This window comes from Ascaphus truei, chromosome 8, assembly GCF_040206685.1.
Source record: "Ascaphus truei isolate aAscTru1 chromosome 8, aAscTru1.hap1, whole genome shotgun sequence".
In the NCBI taxonomy this organism is placed as follows: domain Eukaryota; kingdom Metazoa; phylum Chordata; class Amphibia; order Anura; family Ascaphidae; genus Ascaphus; species Ascaphus truei.
This window is the reverse complement of record NC_134490.1, coordinates 63,800,162-63,821,699: the sequence shown is the minus strand read 5'-3', so window position 1 is coordinate 63,821,699 and position 21,538 is coordinate 63,800,162. Positions and strand designations below refer to the sequence as shown.

The window sequence follows — 21,538 nt, the reverse complement described above, 5'->3', positions numbered from 1 at the left end:
ACTGTACTGAATATACGGTAGGCCCACATTTACTAAGCGATGCTACTCCATAACAAACACCTCCCAGCGCAAGAAGACACCTTGTAGCCCATTGACTCGAACGAGCCATAAGATGTCCACCAGTGCAGGAAGGGGTTATATGGCAGAAGACTGATATGTGAATATGGCACCAAGTCTTTTCAACAGCATCATTTTGCATAGCAACAACAGTGTGTGAGTGTGTGTGTGTGTGATTCATATATACAGGCATACCGCGGTTTAAGTATACTCACTTTAAGTACACTCGCGAGTAAGGACATATTTTCAATAGCACCATAACCCTGTGTCCGTACGCTCGCTTCGCGAGTACGGTCACTTATTCACTTATTCTGCCCTACAGACCACCGTAGTAATGACGGGCTGATTCCCCTCACCCACTAGGCAAACGGCAGCTCGCATGCGAAAAGCATCGCCATACGTCACCTTACTGCCCATTTAAGGCAATAAACTGCAAGGTGACTTCTGGAATAGCACCGTTTAGTAAAGATTCACCTTTATCCTCACTAAAGTTAGAATATCACATATGTGTTAACTGCGAAAATAGGTTTTTGTTTTCAACTGGAACACTAATTGCAATCTTATCAGGTATTTATTATCCTCCAACATAAATAGTTTGGCTAATGCATATAATGGCATCGGGCCTACTTCTGAAGGCATTTTACATGAGGAAGAGGCGTTTCCACAAACACATTTACCCTAAAACTGGTTTAGCATACAGTAGCATCTAAAGAGTGTGCCTCTTAAAGTGATAATCCTAAGTGAATATGTAGTTAGACTGTAGTTGCACTAGAGTTGGACTGGAGACTGGATTCTTCTGCAAATTTTTCTACACAAGGAGCAACCGGTGAGCTCATCTGACCACACTATTATCTCATGCCTGTTAGCCTGCGCCATTAACTCCCCTCCCACTTTATTTACTGCAGTCTCTCCCAACACTTGTCTGCACACAACTTCCTCTCCCATCCCACAAATCCCTCTGCAATCCCTGAACAGACCTTAGCACTGCCAAATGCAGCACGCAGGCAGGCAAAAGGCACACATCTGCTATCTACTCAAAGCACACACTAACTGCACTTACCACAGCTTCATGTAAAGTGTCTTACCTTTGTGATAATTAACCTGCTACTTACCTCAAGTCTGTTACTTACTGTGGCCTCGTGGAAATGTTACTCTTTCTATCCAATACAAACTCCTCCCTCCTGGAGCACACCCAATATCCTCATACATCCTGGACTACTCAAAAGCCTTGCACTACCTACTGAATGTTGGTGGAGAACTCTGAAAACCAGCACACCAACCACCACTCATTCTAATGGCAAACAAACTTCGCAAATTTACAGCCTGCAAACAATTAATACAATTTTAATTTATAGTGTTACTCTTTTTAGCAGGGGATATTGAACTGAATCCAGGTCCTCCCTTTTCAACTCTGCCCTATCCCCCTGAGAATGCCCCTTTCAAATGACAAAAAGGGCTATCTGTCGCCCATATAAATATCAGTAGCCTGTTGCCCAAACTGGATGAACTAATGGTATGGTGCCTTATGCATAAACCCAAAGCCATCGTTCTCACAGAAACATGGCTAACTCCTAAAAACCTCGATGCAACTATCACCATTCAGGTATACTCCATATCTAGGAAAAATAAGTCAAAGAGAGAGGAGGAGGGGTGTTCCTTTATATTGAAGACACCTTACAATTTACACTGCTAAATTGCCCCCCAAGCCCAACCTCTTTTGAAATAATAGTTGGCAAAATTTGCCTTCCCTTTTCTATACCCATTCTATCCTCTTGTCCCAACAGAATTCAATCCTCTGGTAATCCTACTGTACCTGACATTTTCAGTGACCATGCAATAAGCAATAAGTTTACCGTGTAAGGAAAATCAGACCACTCAATTCAGGCCCTTAAGGTCTCCTCACTAGAACATTTAGAAACTTTAACCCACAACAGTTTCTGGCTGATCTTACCATCTGCCCATGGTACAGAATCGACTTAATTCCCGAACCTGATTCTGCGCTTGATTATTTCCAAACAGAGTTCTCAAAACTCTGTGATACCCATGTTCAGCTACGCAGATTAAGAGTACAGGGGACCCACTTTCCATGGGTTACAAATGATCTTATTGCGCTTTACCATTCAGGGATGCCTTGCGGAAAAGCTACAAAGTAACTGGCACTACCACGGACCTTAATAACTACAGATGCATGCAGAATGAATACAACAAGGCAAACAAGACTAAAAAAAGCGTAATATTACTCTGACAATCTTCACCAGAATACATCAAATCCTGCAAACTTTTGGAAGGTCATCAACAATATATTTCAGACTTCTATCCATCAACAACCATCTAACATCAAAAAAGAGGATATTACTCTGACAAATCCCACTGACATTTTAAGCACAGTCAGTACTTTGTGGGGTGTACTACTTCCCTATTAGCGAATCGCAATCCACACTAGAAACATGAAACTCAATCTGGGAAAACACCTATAGCCACACCCTCTCCCAAACTGCTCACAATTTTCAATTTGTCCCAGTATCTGAAGAGGAGATTACACAAACGCTCCACAAATTAAAATGAAGCCGCCAATGTGGACCTGACCTACTGCAACCTAAGTTCCTACGACTCGGTGACCCAGTCATTGCCAAACCGCTTACTTCCCTAATAAACCTCTATTTGGCTACAAGCCATATTCCTAACACCAGGAAACTTCCAGAGTTGTCCTAATCTTCAAAAGTGGGAACAAAAACACTGTCTCAAACTACAGGCCATCTCTCTTCTCCCAATACTATCCAAAGTAATGGAAAAATGTGTCCACTCCCAATTAAGCGATTACTATACCAAGACCAATTTCCTTTGCCAATTCCAATCTGACTTTTGATACTGTTGATCATGTTATCTTGCTAAACAAACTTCAGTGCTCTGGAATAGGGAAGCATGCTTTAAATTTGTTTCATTCCTACCTATCAGGTAGATCCCAACATGTGTCTAACTCTAACCCCTTGGATATCACCTGCGGTGTCCAGCAAGGCTCTGTTCTGGGGCCCCTACTCTTTTCAGCCTTCATTAATGACCTACCTACAGCTTGTAAGGGAGCTTCAATACACATGTATGCGGATGACACAATCTTATATGCACACAGCCCTGGCCTCTCCGACCTTGGACACATACTTCAATCTGATTTTTGGAGATTTGAAAATTAGATTTCCCAAAACAAACTGTTTTTAAACACCGACAAGACTGTAACAAATGGTATTTGGGACCAAGGCTACATTTCTAAAGCTACCAATGATATAGCTCCAGATCAGAACCAACTCTAATACCATCCTAGCCCCTGTTACTAGTTTTAAATATCTGGGCTTATGGTTTGACTCCCATTTAACATTTGGATTGCATATTGATACCCTGACATTCAAAACCTATGCCAAACTAGGTGTACGTTATAGAAACAAATCCTCCATGAGCCTGCTGGTCAGAAAGCGCATCACACATAGCAGATGCTAATGCCAATTATCGACTATGGGGACATAGTATATGGTACTCACCTTAGCAAACTAGACACCCTCTACAATTCAATATGCCGCTTTATCCTCCAATGTAACTACAACACACATCACTGCAAAATGTTGAAAGAACTAGATGTATTGCTTCCTGGTAAAAAAAAAATTATAATAAATAAATAAAGATCACAAACCTTCTGTTCACCAAAAAAAAAAAACGGAAAAAAGTAAAAAAAAAAAAAGTATAATTGCCCAATTTTGTCAAGCACCAACTGCCTACAGGTATATTTAGCCCAATAGATGGCCATGAGATTCCTAACACGCGCACTGTAACTGACCTCTGAAATTGAACAGGAACAAAATGAACTGATGACCGTAACTTCCATCAGTTAATTTTGTTTCTGTTCGATTTCAGAGATCAGTTACAGTACAAGTGTGTGAGGAATCTCATGGCCGTCCATGATTGCGTTCATTGCATCCACATGTTGGTTCTTGCCACCTGCTCCCAAAAATGTAACTGAGTAATTAATGTCACACCTGAGGCAAACATGTTTTTTTTGTCCCCTTTGGAACAATAGTATTGATAACCGTTCCAAATGAAAAAGATGTACAAGTTGCTTCTTAGCTGTCAATTCTGTCACCTAAATAGATCGCAACTAAAGAGTGTTTGATTTTCCAGAAAAGTCCAGGACAAAACTTGTGATGTGTTGTGACAACTTTTGAAGGAGATCAGAGAAAAATAAACTCCAAGTTTGTGTTTCTAGAGCTCCTGAGAGTGAAGAGGCCGCGTGTGCAATAGAATAACGTAAACGCTTGGCTGCCGGAAAGCTTACAACGGTATTCTCGTTAACAATAGTCCGAAAATACTCGACTAAAAAGATTCTGCATTACATTTCCAGTTGTATACAGGCGTGTTAGGTATGTTTCAGTCACCAGGGAGTTATTTCCTTCCAAAACTAAAGCACTGTACAGTATATCTTTACACCGTCTTTAATTCTAAGTATGCAATCTATTTACAGTATATGAGTTACTAGAAATCACTGCACCATTTTATTTGTCTATAAGCAAAAACAATAGAATAAATGCAAATTGGAAGAATCTATAAACCGAACCTTCAATTTGGTGGAAAATTGATATTAAGTGATATTTTAAATATGCATCTCAGTCAGTTTATGAAAATACCCAGCTGCAATGTTGTGCCTGTTCTGTCAGCTGTTTGCATGGGAAGTGGTTATGTGGAGTAATGGGAGTAGTTAGTACAGAAATTGAAAAACACATACTATATTACCATCATGCATCAATTAAAGAACCCACTATAAGATGGTATTAATCTAGTCTGCCTAAGAAGCCTGTGTCAATTTCGCAATTTGGGGCAAGTTTCTTAGATTTCATGAATAAGCAATAGGTTATAAATTAATAAAGTGGCGCATTTATTTATACCATCAGGTTCGTACATGGTCCCCTAACTCAAGGGTTCATTTTGGTTCTATGCAGTATAATGAGGCACGTTTGCATTATATTTAAGGGACTTTCATGAATTTAGTTTGGCAATTCAGTAAAAAAATATCCCTTAAATGTGCTGAAAATATATTGTACTGGTAATAAATTTTGCATCTGCAAAACTCCTGGTCTTTTGATAAATGTATGCATGGTGACAAATACGGGTCTGATGACATTAAACATGTGTATGATTAAAAGACGTACAATCATTGGTATTCAGCAAAGAAAAGTGAAATAAATAGCAATCATATAGATGCCAACGATGAAATACATTATCCCTCTTTAGAGATGGGCAGATCAATGACTCGTAGCTCTACTACTCATGAGTAATAATCCCATCTCCAAAGACTGGGAATTAGAACGTGTAATTCATCGGTGGTACTTATATATTCTACTTTTCCCTTACTATCTTACTTTTTTTTATAACACTCTTAATCTTATTTCATAAGTCACTTTATTAATGGTCCATTGGGCTTGTTGGGAAAATTAGAGATTACCTTATAATTAATTCTATTGTTTGCTTGTTATCTTTCCACTAGTAATTAAAGGTTCAAGCAAATGTCTCATCTAATTTTATTACTGGAATTCAATAATGGGTTACCAGCAACTAATAGTAACCTTACCATCTGATTATAGACAGTTTGGGGAAAAAATAGATTATTTTCCTCCAGGTTTTTTACAAAAGCAATACTGAGTGACTAATGAGTTCTTAATCAATACTGATATTGGAGGTTATGGGCAGGAGACTGATGCAGGACACATCAGTTTTGTCTCTCTATAATTAAACAACCTCCCCTCTGCACTTCAACAGAAATGTCCAGCCACATTTGTCATTGAGTTTAGAAGAAGAAAAACAATCCTGAGGTCACACTGGCATCATAGTGATGGACACAGGCCCTCCCTGGCCCGTACCTAGGCATACCTCAGGTAAAGCACCACATGGGGGTGGCGTGTCTCAGGGGGAGGTCACTCCTGCTCATCCTATTTTTTAATATGTTTGAAGTAGGGGGTCTCCAGAGCTAAATTGGTGAGGGGGGCCTTAATATTGCTGGCCTAAGGGCGGCACATAACATGGGGATAGGCCTGGGCCTTCCTATTAACTCCAATTGGTTTCTGAAGATGTTGGTTAAACGGTGGGATGAGGTATAGGTTGCACAGAAGCGTGCAAAGAGTTCCAGTCTTTGGGTCCTTTCACTGAATGCATGATTGCAGAGGCATACTATTTTATATAGCAGGGTATCCATGTATTAGTGTGTTAAATGTGTGTGCTGTGAGTGTCAGTGAATTTTTGCAATGGGTTTAAATATCCTTAAGTTTTGGTATTAGAGTGAGCAGCTGGCCCTGATGGCACGTGAAGGGGTTAAAAGGTGTGCTTATAAAATATAACCATGTCTGACTCTGTGTTGAATATGGGTATCAAAATGTCAACTTCTGAAAGTTCTCATATTGCAGTGGCTGAACAATAAAAAAAGAGAGAGAAATACAACAGCATTTTGCTTTTATACATCAGCATTTTAGTTTCAATATATGATAACTGTATGTGAATAGGAATGGGATAATATAAACAATATCTTCACAAGCTGATCTGTTTTTTCAAGGATTTTAAATATGTACATATAGCCTGGGTCCCGTGGTCCGTGTTCCCTCCCCCCCTGTCCCCCGCTCTTGCCTTCGCTACAGCGGGGGAACTTGCAGAGTGCTGCGGTAGCTAGCAGAGGCGATAGGCGGAGGCTCCCGGCGGCTCCTCTTACAGGGCGCCGCCATCTTGAATATGGTCACGCATGGCAGAGAGCAGCTGCAGGGCGGCCATTACCTGGATAGGGCTCCACAGGGACAACAGCCCCCATAATGCACCAGGGCTGATTTACCACATGTTACACCACAGCGAATAGGGCGCGAGTATTCCCCTGCAGAAGAGAATAGATAAATTTCGCTCACTAGGAGCACGCCAGTCAGATCTGGGACGAGGAAGGGGTAGGGTGTGTAGGTGCAGGGCTTCTGTGACCCCTGCACTAGGCCAGAGACCCCCATTTGACCCCAGATAGGCCCGACTCCCCTCAGTTTGTGGTCGCTGCAGGGACAATCCCAGTAGTTAGGGACACTGGCCCTGTACCACCAGTGTGAGGGACACAGCCAGGGTGCGGCAGCAAACTGGCGATCTGGTGGTCTGGGACCAGCTCACTCTACAGATCAGAGACTATCTTCAATGGTGATACCATCCATGCGGGAGGTCACCCCTCGTGGAGGCAGCGTCGTCATTGACAACAACCATCGCTGGATCAGTGGTTACTATCATTCCGTTGTGTCGCTACCGGGTCCTGGAGTACCCGGCAGGTATCAACAAGTGCACCAACTTTAGACAAGGTAGTTGTGGGCAGCGCGGTCTCACACATTTGGATGGGTTGCTGCTTGTGGACACCAGGGTGGTTGGGTGCCCAAGTGCCATCAGTACTTTGGGGGATAATCCATCAGGTGTGAACATTGAGTTGGAGGACACTGATGGTACGCCCGTGCGAGGCCTAGTTGGTGGGGACGGTATATGGTTATTATTCTTATGCATACATTAAACTGTTATTTTATTCAGTGTGTGTATTATTGTATTGGGTCCTATCACGGGGTTATCTAACATAGTAGGATCCCGTGCAGGTGGAGGAGCTGTCACCAGATGGATCAGGCACACCCCAGGCTCCCAGAAGCTGAGGCTCGGCCCTCCTGTGAGCCACAGGTAACGCACTACACACACAGTAGCCGCCTTATCTCCCAGGGGGTGGCAAAGTGCGCTACATACAGCAAATACACAGATCACATGTGAGCACATTCCCATGTCTCAGTCAGGTCTGCAACTCTTCCTTTCCCCATTATCTCTTAGCATACAATGCTTCCACTGCAGCCAGGGATTCTGGGTAATGAAATGCAAATGAGCACACTGTCACATTTTGCTTCCTGTACAGAAAGGAGCATCATATATAGGAGCACTCATGAAACAGACTCAATACTAAGAGGGTTGAGTGCGTGGCTCCCCGTGTTCCAGATCCCAGTAGTCTTGCTGCCATCCCCATAAGCAACTGATAAGAAAAAAGCAAGGAAATGGGCACTGTGCATTTGATCTTCAGAAAAATGCATTGCATGTCAGAATGTATTTCATGTCCAATGTTTCGGCTGCTCCTCCAGCCTTTCAGTGATCGAACTGCAAACATCCTGCTTCCCAGGGTTCACTAAATGGCTGCCTTTCAGTTTCAATCAATCCTTCAGTCAGTGTAACTCAGCAGCTACAATGTGTTATTATATTACTAAGGTAACATTATCTATTGTTACAGTTTACAGCACAAACTGCTGGGAACATTGACAAATGATCACAAACAGGAAAGTGTTGCAAAGATCTTGCACTGCTGGAGAAGTGTGAAAACCTGGTATAGAAATGAAAGGATACCCAGTATATTATAACTAATTAAAAATGGCATTAAGAGTTGAATTTTAAAAATAAATGAAAAAGGTAGTAAGTATTATCTAATACTACATAACTGATTTATTTAAAAAAACAAACACATGTAGGATAGTGCATGGATTGCTCCTTTAATATTGAAACACTGCAATGTTAAATAAACATATTTCAAACAAATAATTCTGATTTGTGTTAAACCATCAATACCTAAAGAGATTAGTTACACTTCACACTTCTCTACATCCTTGTATATGTACATCTGCATCTAAATAGTTTTACTTCTACAAGTAAGACACAAATTATGTCTAAACCCACATCTCTTGGCATGGAGTGAAAAGTTCTGTCACATGTTGAATGGCTCCTGTCTGTCATGTCAATTTGTAACACTGGAGCTCTGTCAAATGTCGGAATCTGCCAGCAAAAGGCACCTGTGCCCTCCTCCAACCTCACTGTTGTTCCAGTGCAGCAGCTGTGACTCTGATTTACTGATAATCATTAGAGATAAACTGCATGAGGAGGCAGAGGAAAGAAAAAAGGTTACAGACCGCGTGAATCATAGAGACACGGAGACCTATTTATCAAGCCAAATCTCTCTTAATCCAAAAACATCCATGCAATAAGTCGAGGGCTTTTGCTAGTTTTGAAGCTACGTGTTCCCAGATGTGATGGTATTGAATTTAATGTGAGAATCTAATTGTTCATTTAGCATTTAAACAAAAAGGACATTGTCTTAGCTGTTATATTTAAAACACAAGTCCTTTTTTAAAATATCAGTACCTACCGTACACCTCAAACTGCAAAACGACACTATAGACAGGTGCCAAACGGAGAGGTTTGCAGAGCACCAAAGTTACCCTAAGTCTCCAAAGTATGAGAGGGTATGAGAAATACTGGATCCGAGCTCCAGGATATCCTTCTCAGCATTCCTCATATCCTCATATCCTTCTCAGCATTCCTCATATCCTCATATCCTTCTCAGCATTCCTCATATCCTCATATCCTTCTCAGCATTCCTCATATCCTCATATCCTTCTCAGCATTCCTCATATCCTCATATCCTCATATCCTTCTCAGCATTCCTCATATCCTCATATCCTCATATCCTCATATCCTTCTCAGCATTCCTCATATCCTCATATCCTTCTCAGCATTCCTCATATCCTCATATCCTCATATCCTTCTCAGCATTCCTCATATCCTCATATCCTCATATCCTTCTCAGCATTCCTCATATCCTCATATCCTTCTCAGCATTCCTCATATCCTCATATCCTTCTCAGCATTCCTCATATCCTCATATCCTCATATCCTTCTCAGCATTCCTCATATCCTCATATCCTCATATCCTTCTCAGCATTCCTCATATCCTCATATCCTCATATCCTTCTCAGCATTCCTCATATCCTCATATCCTCATATCCTCCTATCCTCATATCCTCATATCCTCATATCCTTCTCAGCATTCCTCATATCCTCATATCCTCATATCCTCCTATCCTCATATCCTCATATCCTTCTCAGCATTCCTCATATCCTCATATCCTCATATCCTCATATCCTTCTCAGCATTCCTCATATCCTCATATCCATCTCAGCATTCCTCATATCCTCATATCCTCATATCCTCATATCCTTCTCAGCATTCCTCATATCCTCATATCCTCATATCCTCATATCCTCATATCCTCATATCCTCATATCCTCATATCCTTCTCAGCATTCCTCATATCCTCATATCCTCCTATCCTCATATCCTCATATCCTCATATCCTTTTCAGCATTCCTCATATCCTCATATCCTCATATCCTCATATCCTTCTCAGCATTCCTCATATCCTCATATCCTCATATCCTTCTCAGCATTCCTCATATCCTCATATCCTCATATCCTTCTCAGCATTCCTCATATCCTCATATCCTCATATCCTTCTCAGCATTCCTCATATCCTCATATCCTTCTCAGCATTCCTCATATCCTCATATCCTCATATCCTTCTCAGCATTCCTCATATCCTCATATCCTCATATCCTTCTCAGCATTCCTCATATCCTCATATCCTCATATCCTTCTCAGCATTCCTCATATCCTCATATCCTCATATCCTCATATCCTTCTCAGCATTCCTCATATCCTCATATCCTTCTCAGCATTCCTCATATCCTCATATCCTTCTCAGCATTCCTCATATCCTCATATCCTCATATCCTTCTCAGCATTCCTCATATCCTCATATCATCATATCCTTCTCAGCATTCCTCATATCCTCATATCCTTCTCAGCATTCCTCATATCCTCATATCCTCATATCCTTCTCAGCATTCCTCATATCCTCATATCCTCATAGCCTCATATCCTTCTCAGCATTCCTCATATCCTCATATCCTCATATCCTTCTCAGCATTCCTCATATCCTCATATCCTCATATCCTTCTCAGCATTCCTCATATCCTCATATCCTTCTCAGCATTCCTCATATCCTCATATCCTCATATCCTCATATCCTTCTCAGCATTCCTCATATCCTCATATCCTTCTCAGCATTCCTCATATCCTCATATCCTTCTCAGCATTCCTCATATCCTCATATCCTCATATCCTCATATCCTTCTCAGCATTCCTCATATCCTCATATCCTCATATCCTTCTCAGCATTCCTCATATCCTCATATCCTCATATCCTCCTATCCTCATATCCTTCTCAGCATTCCTCATATCCTCATATCCTCATATCCTCATATCCTCATATCCTCATATCCTTCTCAGCATTCCTCATATCCTCATATCCTCATATCCTTCTCAGCATTCCTCATATCCTCATATCCTCATATCCTTCTCAGCATTCCTCATATCCTCATATCCTCATATCCTTCTCAGCATTCCTCATATCCTCATATCCTCATATCCTTCTCAGCATTCCTCATATCCTCATATCCTCATATCCTTCTCAGCATTCCTCATATCCTCATATCCTCATATCATTCTCAGCATTCCTCATATCCTCATATCCTTCTCAGCATTCCTCATATCCTCCTATCCTCATATCCTTCTCAGCATTCCTCATATCCTCCTATCCTTCTCAGCATTCCTCATATCCTCATATCCTCATATCCTTCTCAGCATTCCTCATATCCTCATATCCTCATATCCTTCTCAGCATTCCTCATATCCTCATATCCTTCTCAGCATTCCTCATATCCTCATATCCTTCTCAGCATTCCTCATATCCTCATATCCTCATATCCTCATATCCTTCTCAGCATTCCTCATATCCTCATATCCTCATATCCTCATATCCTCCTATCCTCATATCCTCATATCCTTCTCAGCATTCCTCATATCCTCATATCCTCATATCCTCATATCCTCATATCCTTCTCAGCATTCCTCATATCCTCATATCCTCATATCCTTCTCAGCATTCCTCATATCCTCCTATCCTCATATCCTTCTCAGCATTCCTCCTATCCTCCTATCCTCATATCCTTCTCAGCATTCCTCATATCCTCATATCCTTCTCAGCATTCCTCATATCCTCATATCCTTCTCAGCATTCCTCATATCCTCATATCCTCATATCCTTCTCAGCATTCCTCATATCCTCATATTCTCATATCCTTCTCAGCATTCCTCATATCCTCATATCCTCATATCCTTCTCAGCATTCCTCATATCCTCATATCATCATATCCTTCTCAGCATTCCTCATATCCTCATATCCTCATATCCTTCTCAGCATTCCTCATATCCTCATATCCTCATAGCCTCATATCCTTCTCAGCATTCCTCATATCCTCATATCCTCATATCCTTCTCAGCATTCCTCATATCCTCATATCCTCATATCCTTCTCAGCATTCCTCATATCCTCATATCCTTCTCAGCATTCCTCATATCCTCATATCCTTCTCAGCATTCCTCATATCCTCATATCCTCCTATCCTCATATCCTTCTCAGCATTCCTCATATCCTCATATCCTTCTCAGCATTCCTCATATCCTCATATCCTCATATCCTTCTCAGCATTCCTCATATCCTCATATCCTTCTCAGCATTCCTCATATCCTCATATCCTCATATCCTTCTCAGCATTCCTCATATCCTCATATCCTTCTCAGCATTCCTCATATCCTCATATCCTTCTCAGCATTCCTCATATCCTCATATCCTCATATCCTTCTCAGCATTCCTCATATCCTCATATCCTTCTCAGCATTCCTCATATCCTCATATCCTCATATCCTCATATCCTTCTCAGCATTCCTCATATCCTCATATCCTTCTCAGCATTCCTCATATCCGTCGTGCTTGAGAGATGTAATGTACTTACACTAGATAACATGTTGGAAAGTTAATTTCACCAGATTTTCTACGAATTAAGGCAAAATACACCAAATACAGTACACATGCCACCTGTGAGCAGGGCCACCTATGGATTCCCAGGGCTCAGGACTAGAGGTTTGACTGGGCTCCCCTTCCCGGCCTTGCGATCCCCCCCTCCCCCTTCACACCTCCTCGCAAGCACCTCCTCTTTTTTTCCCTCTCCCCCCTCTTTTCCTCACTCATTCTCACCCCCCCCCCACCCCTTACCCCCCTCCCCACCCCTTACCCACACAAAATACACATGTGGCTCCCTTGGGGTATGCTAGAATTTGTCTTAGTGAGTCCTTGTCCCTACAGGGAGTTAAGGGGTTAAATCCTTTACAGGCCCTAGTTCATGTAGCTAATGTGAAGCAACTTACTTCATGTTGCAAGTCACCCAGGCCAGTGGTGTGCAAACAGGGGGCGCAAGATTTTCTAGGGTGGCACGGCGGTTACAGAGGCCCCGAGCCCCTGCCCAAGGCATTTAAATTAAATGCCGGGGGAGGCGCGAGGCTTCTGCAACATCCCTTACCTGCTGCCAGCCAAATCTTCGGCGACGCGTCGCCATGGCAACATGGTGTCAAATGACGTCGGGTTGGAGGAGAGGTGGGGGGGGGCGCAAACGCTGGGGCTGTGAGGCAGTGGGGGCGCAGGTTAAAAACTGTGCGCACCCCTGACCTAGACCAGTGATTGTCCAGTTCCTGTTCTTCCAGAATGTGCTGGAAAGGTCAACCGTTTGCCATGACAATGTGATGTCATGTGACATCCCGTTGTTATGGAAATACGTCACCACGTGATCTTCAGGTGGCAAAAAGGTAAATACAACATTCCTGCCTTTTTGCCGTACGCGCTCCAACCCTGGCGCCATCTTTAAATGTCTGAGTCCTACGTAGCCTCGTCAATGTCGAGGGACATTTAAAGATGGTGCGTTGGGGCGACAGTCGCAGGAATTGGAGCGGCAGTGGCAGCAGCAGCAAGGGACATTGATGAGAGCGCTCGGCCACGCAGGACACTGCCGGTGCGGGACTGGTCCTGCGCACCCTGTCCCATATCCCACGTGGCCAAACGCCCTCGTCAATGTCCCTTGCTGCTGCCGCTCCGAGACCCACGCGCCTGCCACTGCAACGCACCATCTTTAAATGATCTTCAAAATTGACGAGGCAGTACAGGACTCGGACATTTAAAGATAGCTCTGGGGTCGGTGTGCGCAGCGCCCCTTTTAAGGTTGGCGCCCCGGGCACATGCCTGGCCACCTTGCCCCTTAATCTGGCACTGCAGTCAACATGAGCACAGAAAGATCGACAAGCCTCAGACAATGAAACTTAGACAGCACATGGATAGGACACAGAGACAGATGGAACACAATGTTTTATTTGGGAGATTGTAATTTTAGAGCACATTAGGGGGTTATTTACTGATAGATGCAGCACAAATTGAGTCCGTTTATTATTCGAGCCATGTATCGGGCATTGTTAAAGGCCCCCTGAAGAATGTATTTTAAATGCTGTGTAAATTGGTTGTTTTATGGTGCAATGTATTTTATTAAATCCCTGTAGTACTGTAAGTATTCTCTAATTATAGTGGAATGCTGTGTAGATATCTTACTGAAAGGGTTTATTCTGCGAAACAAGTATTAATATCATGCTGTAGTCAACACGCAGGCCGCTGATGTAAGCAGTTCATTCTTCCTTTGCACCAAAACAAATCAATCAGGTCAAAGGTATCATGAACTAATATGCATAGACCAGGTCCGCGCTGCCTGCTGCTGGTGCTGCAGGGACAAGAGCTGCCCCTCAATGGGGCCAGGCCCACTAAAAGGGGCGGACGCCGCACTGCATGGCCAGTTTTTCCTGAAGACAGGAAAATTAAGCTCAATAATAGCGACAAGCGCGGTGGCCACGCCCCCCAGTGGTTCAGCCAATGAGGGCAAACCCGCCGGGTGACGTCATGGCCGCGCCCCCACCATGCCTCCATCTTGCGCCCCCCCCCCCCCCGTTTTTCTCCCTGCAGACCGGGGATCAGAGTTACACGAGCCGCCAGCCTGGCAGGCGCGCGTGCAGCGCAGACAGCGGGGCCGTAGACATAGAAAGCTTGTATCAAGCTTTGTTAAAGTTAATTTGGCATGTCTCAGGCAGATCTGTAAACCTGCTTTTCCCCATTATCTCTTAGCATACAATGGTTCCACTTCAGCCAGGAATTCTGGGTAATGACATGCAAATGAGCACAGTGTGTCACTTTTTGTTTCTAATTCATTTGAACACAGGCCCCTACAGCCCTATGCTTGCTGTATAATACACCTTTTCAGCACAGCCCAAGTTAAAGAAGTGCACTGCCAGTTAACCTACTCACAGACAGCTTTTTCATCCACTTGGGTCTCATCAGTATGAGGCTGGATCTACTGACTGTGCAACGTGAAGTTGGGAGAGGTTTCAACCACACAGTAAATAAGTTATGGCGGGCCTTCAAAATTCTATTCCGTGGGCACAAGGTACTGTATGTGTGCCCAGAAATCACCCCTTTGTTATTCGTTGTACTTATCTCTGCATCCCAGAAAGGGATTACACTTTATATTGGCATGTTTAATGCTCGATACTTTGCCCAATAAATCCCAAATTGCTCAAAGGACAGAAACCTGAATAAGACTAGAGAATAGGATTCTGATTTATGTTTTTCAAATGCCCTTTGAGTTCCCGACACATTGTTACATTGAAATATAAAAACCAGGGCTCAATAGAACTCATAGTGGTGTGTGTGAGTGTGACCACAATCCATTAGCAATCCTGTACTGAAAAAAAACCCATGAATACAGACTGTTGTGAGCTATTGTGCAACAGCTTGTGCCTCTTAAAAACTAACATTATTTCAGCTCATAAACCTCCTTTCCATTGTGTTTTTAATATAACTTGTTTTACTTCAAGAATTGAAGCATTTCACCCTGCTTCAAAAGACACTCCGATTTGGAAGATTTCAATAAAGACTACATCTATTTGGCTTAAAATGCTACCTGAATGTTATTTTTTAATCTAACTTTACCTACTAAGTAATGGCCTACTTTCTACAAGGGCAACCCCAAACCCTTACACTTTATACTATCTCCCATGTAATGATTTCAGGGAACGTTACTTCATGTTAAACATTGTCTTTAAATAGTTTTTTTTCTATTGTTTCTTATGTGTATAAACGGAAAATACTGATTATAATACTAACATTTATAACATGCAGCCTCATCGGAGATGGAATCAACGCAGCATCATTTGTAGATAAGGTTTACAAAGCAGGTCTTCAGACTTAAAAATGACATATATTATTTCTATTGCTTAAAGCAGCACTCCAGGTTCCACTGCTTGTTTCTTTGATGTTATAGAATTGAAGCAGGGGGTCTGCAGAGCTAAACACCATTAATTTCAACTCCGGGGATCCCCTGCTTCCAGAGATGTATTTACATCCGTAGGAGTGCAAGTATCTCTTCAGCCAGGTCGCGCGGGCCAATAGGAAGCCGTGACATCATCCGTTGCGGCATCCTATTGGGCCGCGTGACCTGGACATTTAAACTTCAGAGATCTCTGCACCCTCTACGGAGCGAAGTATCTCTGGAAGCAGGGTGTCCCTGGAGCTGAAATTAACGGGGTTCAGGTCCGGAGACCCCCTACTTTAACCGTATAACAAAAAAAAAAAAAAAACAGCAAGACATACAGTACAAGCTGGGTTGCTGCTTTAATACCAGCTAAAAAGATGAGAATACAAGAATTTACTATGAATTAAACACAAACATAATAAATAAGTGGTCTGAAAAGACCCAACCCTGTGGCAGCAAGCAAAATAAAAAGGTGCCTCCCTTTTAGCCCAGTGATGTGCTCAGTATGTCGCAAGGCAGCACTATTTACAGTGTCATTCGTCTTCAAGTGCAGCGAAGGTGGCAGCGTCTCCTGGATGCCAATTTATTAAAAGGTTACAGTGGAACACAGTTCAAGGTAATGAAGTAATAAGTGCCCTCTACAATAACAAAACACTCTTAAAGTGAGAAGAGATTGCTTGGGTGAAGGATTTTTTTTTAAATCTGTCCACGTATCAAAATGATATTTCCATTAGGAATATGGAGAGAGAGAAAATGCATCTTCCCAGAAATTCAATTGTTCCTTTCACTTGCAATTGCTCAGTTGTGACAATAGTAACTGTGGTCCTGACTGGTGAAAATAAACATGCATTATGTGTTTTTTTTTTTTTTTTTTAAACTTGTATTTTATTGGGTTTTTTACACAAGTTATTTTTGGGGTTTTTTAATGTTGAAAAGTTTAAAAGAAAAATTCAGCCAGCAGCGTTTCTCTCAGTCTGGGTGCAATGCTTTTTTCATTCCAACAATTACTATTTTTCATAAAAATGAACACAATAAAACATTGTAAAGAGTAATCCTGATAATGAATATTCTAGGAACACTAAATGATGAATGTAATAATTGATGAGTTTCCTCCTATGCCTTTTATTTCGTAAGCAAGAACAAGGGTTCCCTAGTTGTCCCTTTTTTCAATGACTTGTTCCTGAAAGGTCTGTTGGGACGCATCATTGTCCCGTATCTCAGGGGGCATCGGGACAAATCAGGTCCAGGAGGCGGTGACAGGAGGATGGCGGCAGGCAGCGGCAGAAGAAGGCGGGGGGGTGGTGACCGCGGAGCCCAATGGCGTCGGCCGAGGAGGGGAGGAGCCCGTCCCAGAGGTCCAACCCGGAAGGCAATTACAACTTCCGGTGTCTGTCGCCAGGACGGGCTCCACTCCTGTGGACAGCGACAGGGCACTTTAAGCGAGGAGGGGGGCTGAGAGATGAAGGGAGGATGGGGAAAAAATGAATAAATAGGGTAAAATAAATGGATGGAGGGGGGAAGAGATGGATGGAGGGTGGGGGGAGAGCAAGAAAGGGATGGGGGAGGAGAGTAACGGTGCATTTTAAATTTAATTTTCCTATTGGATTTCGGCGCTCTGTATGATAAAAAATTACATTTGGCAACCCTAGCAAGAACTGATCTCAGGCTTCTCTATAAATACATTTCCAAAATTCTTGGGTTGATTACAAAGGCACAAATACAATTCCACTTTGCACTGCTGCCTGGACCCCCATCCAGCTTACCTTCCTGTCAATGCAAGCCACGGATCGTCCAGCAAAACGGTTTGCCACACCTCTTTTAATGTTTACGTCATCACTGAGGATATCTTCCCAGCGCCCGTTGCGAAACGTAAACAGTTTATCTGTGTATGTTGCCACACCTGCAAATGAGTGAAAACCAATGGAGACGTTAGTATTTACATGGGGGGGGGGGGGCTAACTTCAGCCAAGGGCCACCAACAGGCCAGATGTTAGGGTTATCCCTGCTTCAGCACATGTCCCTCAGTCGTGTTGAAGCTGCGACTGATTGAGCCACCTGTGCTGAAGCACAGATATCCTGAAAAGTTAACGAGTTGGTGGCCCTTGAGGACTGGAGTTGGCAACTCCTAATTTACATCCATGATCACTTGGAAAAATACTCTTAAAATCACCACCCCATCCCAAATACAATGGATTATATGACCAGCTATGTATTCCTTTTTGTGTAAAGTTATTTATGCAATTTGTTTTTTATTTTGATGTCACTGGCATCACGAATTACTGGGTAAACGTTCCATAATAATGTAAATAAAACTGGATTGGTATTTTTGGAAGGATAGTGATACAGTATGTTAGGGCTTGGTTATTGTTTTACTTTTGGCTTTTTTGATCACACCACAATAGCACTCAAGTAAATTATATATAAAAAAAAAAAAGAAATTGCCCTTATTCTTTGCATTGGGTGAGTTTACCATAATAATGGGAACAGAGTTTGCTTTTTTATATGCCACTGGGCTCAGAAATACCATAGTGACCTGTATGAGCTTTACCGTATGTGTGGAAATATCTAAGTGCAGAGAATGGTGCACTCACTTTGCTAAAGTTACCTGCTACAGGTGAGCAGAAACAGCGATCCAGTGCAACAGCAGAAGCCGTCGATAACCCAGGATGCAAAATACAATAAAGTGGTACAGTACTCCAGTTGTCTTTCACAATAAATAACATTTATGGACAGTGCACTTTTTTTTATTTATTGTGAAAGATCAATGGAGTGCCACTTTATTCCATTTTGCATATTGTGAACATCTACAGTCATTTTCAAATCCCATGTTGCTAAATTTCCCGAAACTGATATTTTCCGATTACAAATACAGAATTTTGCGGCGTTAATCAGGTAATATATTATCTTTGCATTCAATCTTGCTCTGAAATACAGCTATGACTCAAAATATGGATAGTGCTTTTGGGGGGAGAATGAGTGGCTCGGCTAACAATGCTATTTACAATATGCGAAGGACCCATCTTTCAATTTTTGTGCAGATACTGTATATTGCTTTCAGCAGAAGGAACGGGATACTGGATGAAATATTGAGTGGTATAATAGAACAATAGCTTGTTTCTGCACCTGACTTCAATTTTATTAAAATCGGCTTGTTTACCCATGTCTGAGATTGCCCAGTTGTAGTTGAGAACAAACAGTAATAATATTATTTCAGAGTATCATAAATGTGCTGCCAGAATCTTACTGTACTGACGGCTTTATCAATGCTTCCAAGGTCTAAGCATCAAGAGAAATTAAATTGAAAGGCACTATAAAAAAACGTATGTTATATACCTGTACATATTCCATTATGGAAAAATGAGAAAGACAAGATTAGTTGGCACACCTTAGCTTGCCTAAAACTTTTAGCAACATATATTTAATTGGGTGATAGGTTGCCCACGTTGTTTCCCTAAAAATACTGGATACAATGGTGAAAAGTGCTATGCGCTTCAGACACACACACACCTCTCAACTCTCTCCGCTCCATGCTGTTTCCTCCTCTCCTTGGCCCCACCCCCCAGGCTCCTGACACCTTATCCCGATTGGCTGCTGCTGGGTAATGCAGCAAATCAGGATGGAGGAAGCTGGCTAGCCTCCTAGCAGAAGCCTGGTTAAGGGAAATTCTGTGGCCTACTAAGCCGATAGGGTCACTATGTCCAGAGAGGTAATACCGGACACATACATGTCCAGTATTATATCTCATTTTTACTGGACAGAGTGTCCAAATACAGGACAGTCCAGTTCAATACTGGACACCTGGCAACCTTATTGGGTGACTCAATACACAATGTCACAAAAAAATACAAACATGCTGTGTACTTACAAGCACTGATATAACACACACACACACACACACACACACACACACACACACACACACACACACACACACACACACACACACACACACACACACACACACAAAATCTTCATTTGCAGCAGTGAAAGTGCATGTTCTCCAGAAGACTGATATACAGTACAGGCTATATTAAATCCCTACAGTAAAGTTAAGAACATTTAATCTCAAGAGGATGTCAACGTTGAAGCCAGCTCTGTCTAAAAAAGTTTCACAGAATTACAGTCTCATTAATGAGGTAATTCAATATACTCCAAAAGCAGCTGATCACACCATTATCGCCCGAAAACTGAAATTAATGGGAGTTTTTGACTTATTACAGTGGGAACGGATGTTTCAGAGTATATTGAATCTGACCCTAAATGACTCTCTCTCATAAAGGCTTAATGAATACTGGCGCTTACTCATTGTAGCTATATATCTGTGATTCACAAGAAAAATAGGGGCAGAGAAATGAATATAGGGGAAAAGAGACTTGTGTGCAGGCAACACAAAAAGCACACTAACATGAAAAAAGTGACAGGAAATCCCCAAGTGGTGTAAGATGTCTACAGGGAGACAGCAAACAACATTTTAGGTCCTACATGGAACTTACGGTGCAAATAAACAACAGCACATGTACAAAGTCCAAAAGGGCGCCAAAACCTTAAACAGGAAACAGATTTCTAACACAATCTGTTTCCTGTTTGATTAAGGTTTTTGGTGCCATTTTTGGCTATATAAGTGTGCTGTTTGTTATTTGCACCGGAAGAAAGGTCCATGTAGGAAACGTTCTCTGCTGTCTCCCTATGTTTCCTGCAATAAATCGTTTTTTTTTCTCGTTTTCACAGTCCGATTCACACTGAGCCACCAAAATCTGATAATTACTCATTACATTTCACACTGATATGCACTCTCCTCCTTGGCTCCGCGTCAAATGACCCCGTGTAACGTCACATCGCCATGGTAACGCGGCATCACGACCCGCGGGTTCATTTGACATGTTTGTGTCCCAGTTATAGGGTTGATGAGTATGTGTCCCAGTTATAGGGGTTCGGGGTACAGTATATGTGTCACAGTTACAGGGGTGAGGGGTTATGTCCCAGTTATAGGGTTGAGGGATGTATGTCCCAGTTATACGGGTGAGGGGTATGTGTCCCAGTTATAGAGGTGAGGGGTGTATGTCCCAGTTATAGGGTTGATGGGTGTATGTCCCAGTTATAGGGTTGATGAGAGTATGTGTCCCAGTTATAGGTGTTTGGGGTATATGTGTCACAGTTATAAGGGGGAGGGGTGTATGTCCCAGTTATAGGGGTGAGGGCCTCAACATCCAGCGCCTGTCAGCTGGCCGGGCCTCCTGCAGGCACTGGGCCCTGCCTTTCCCCCCTTTTGTCAGCCGCCCTGAGTGTAGAACAGCAAGGTCGAAGATTTAAAGAGAGCATTTTACACACAAGAGTTGTG

At 42.4% G+C, this 21,538-nt stretch overlaps 1 protein-coding gene across 3 annotated transcripts in view; it reads right to left on the bottom strand.

The window, feature by feature from the left end:
* The window catches only part of CRTAC1 (cartilage acidic protein 1), a 317,696-nt gene that overhangs the window by 87,741 nt on the left and 208,417 nt on the right, over positions 1–21,538 (bottom strand). For all 3 annotated transcript variants that reach the window (XM_075612348.1, XM_075612347.1, XM_075612349.1), the window contains exon 4: positions 17,964–18,100. In XM_075612348.1, coding sequence (XP_075468463.1) covers positions 17,964–18,100 — 137 coding nt within the window. The remainder of the gene's footprint in view (positions 1–17,963; positions 18,101–21,538) is intronic.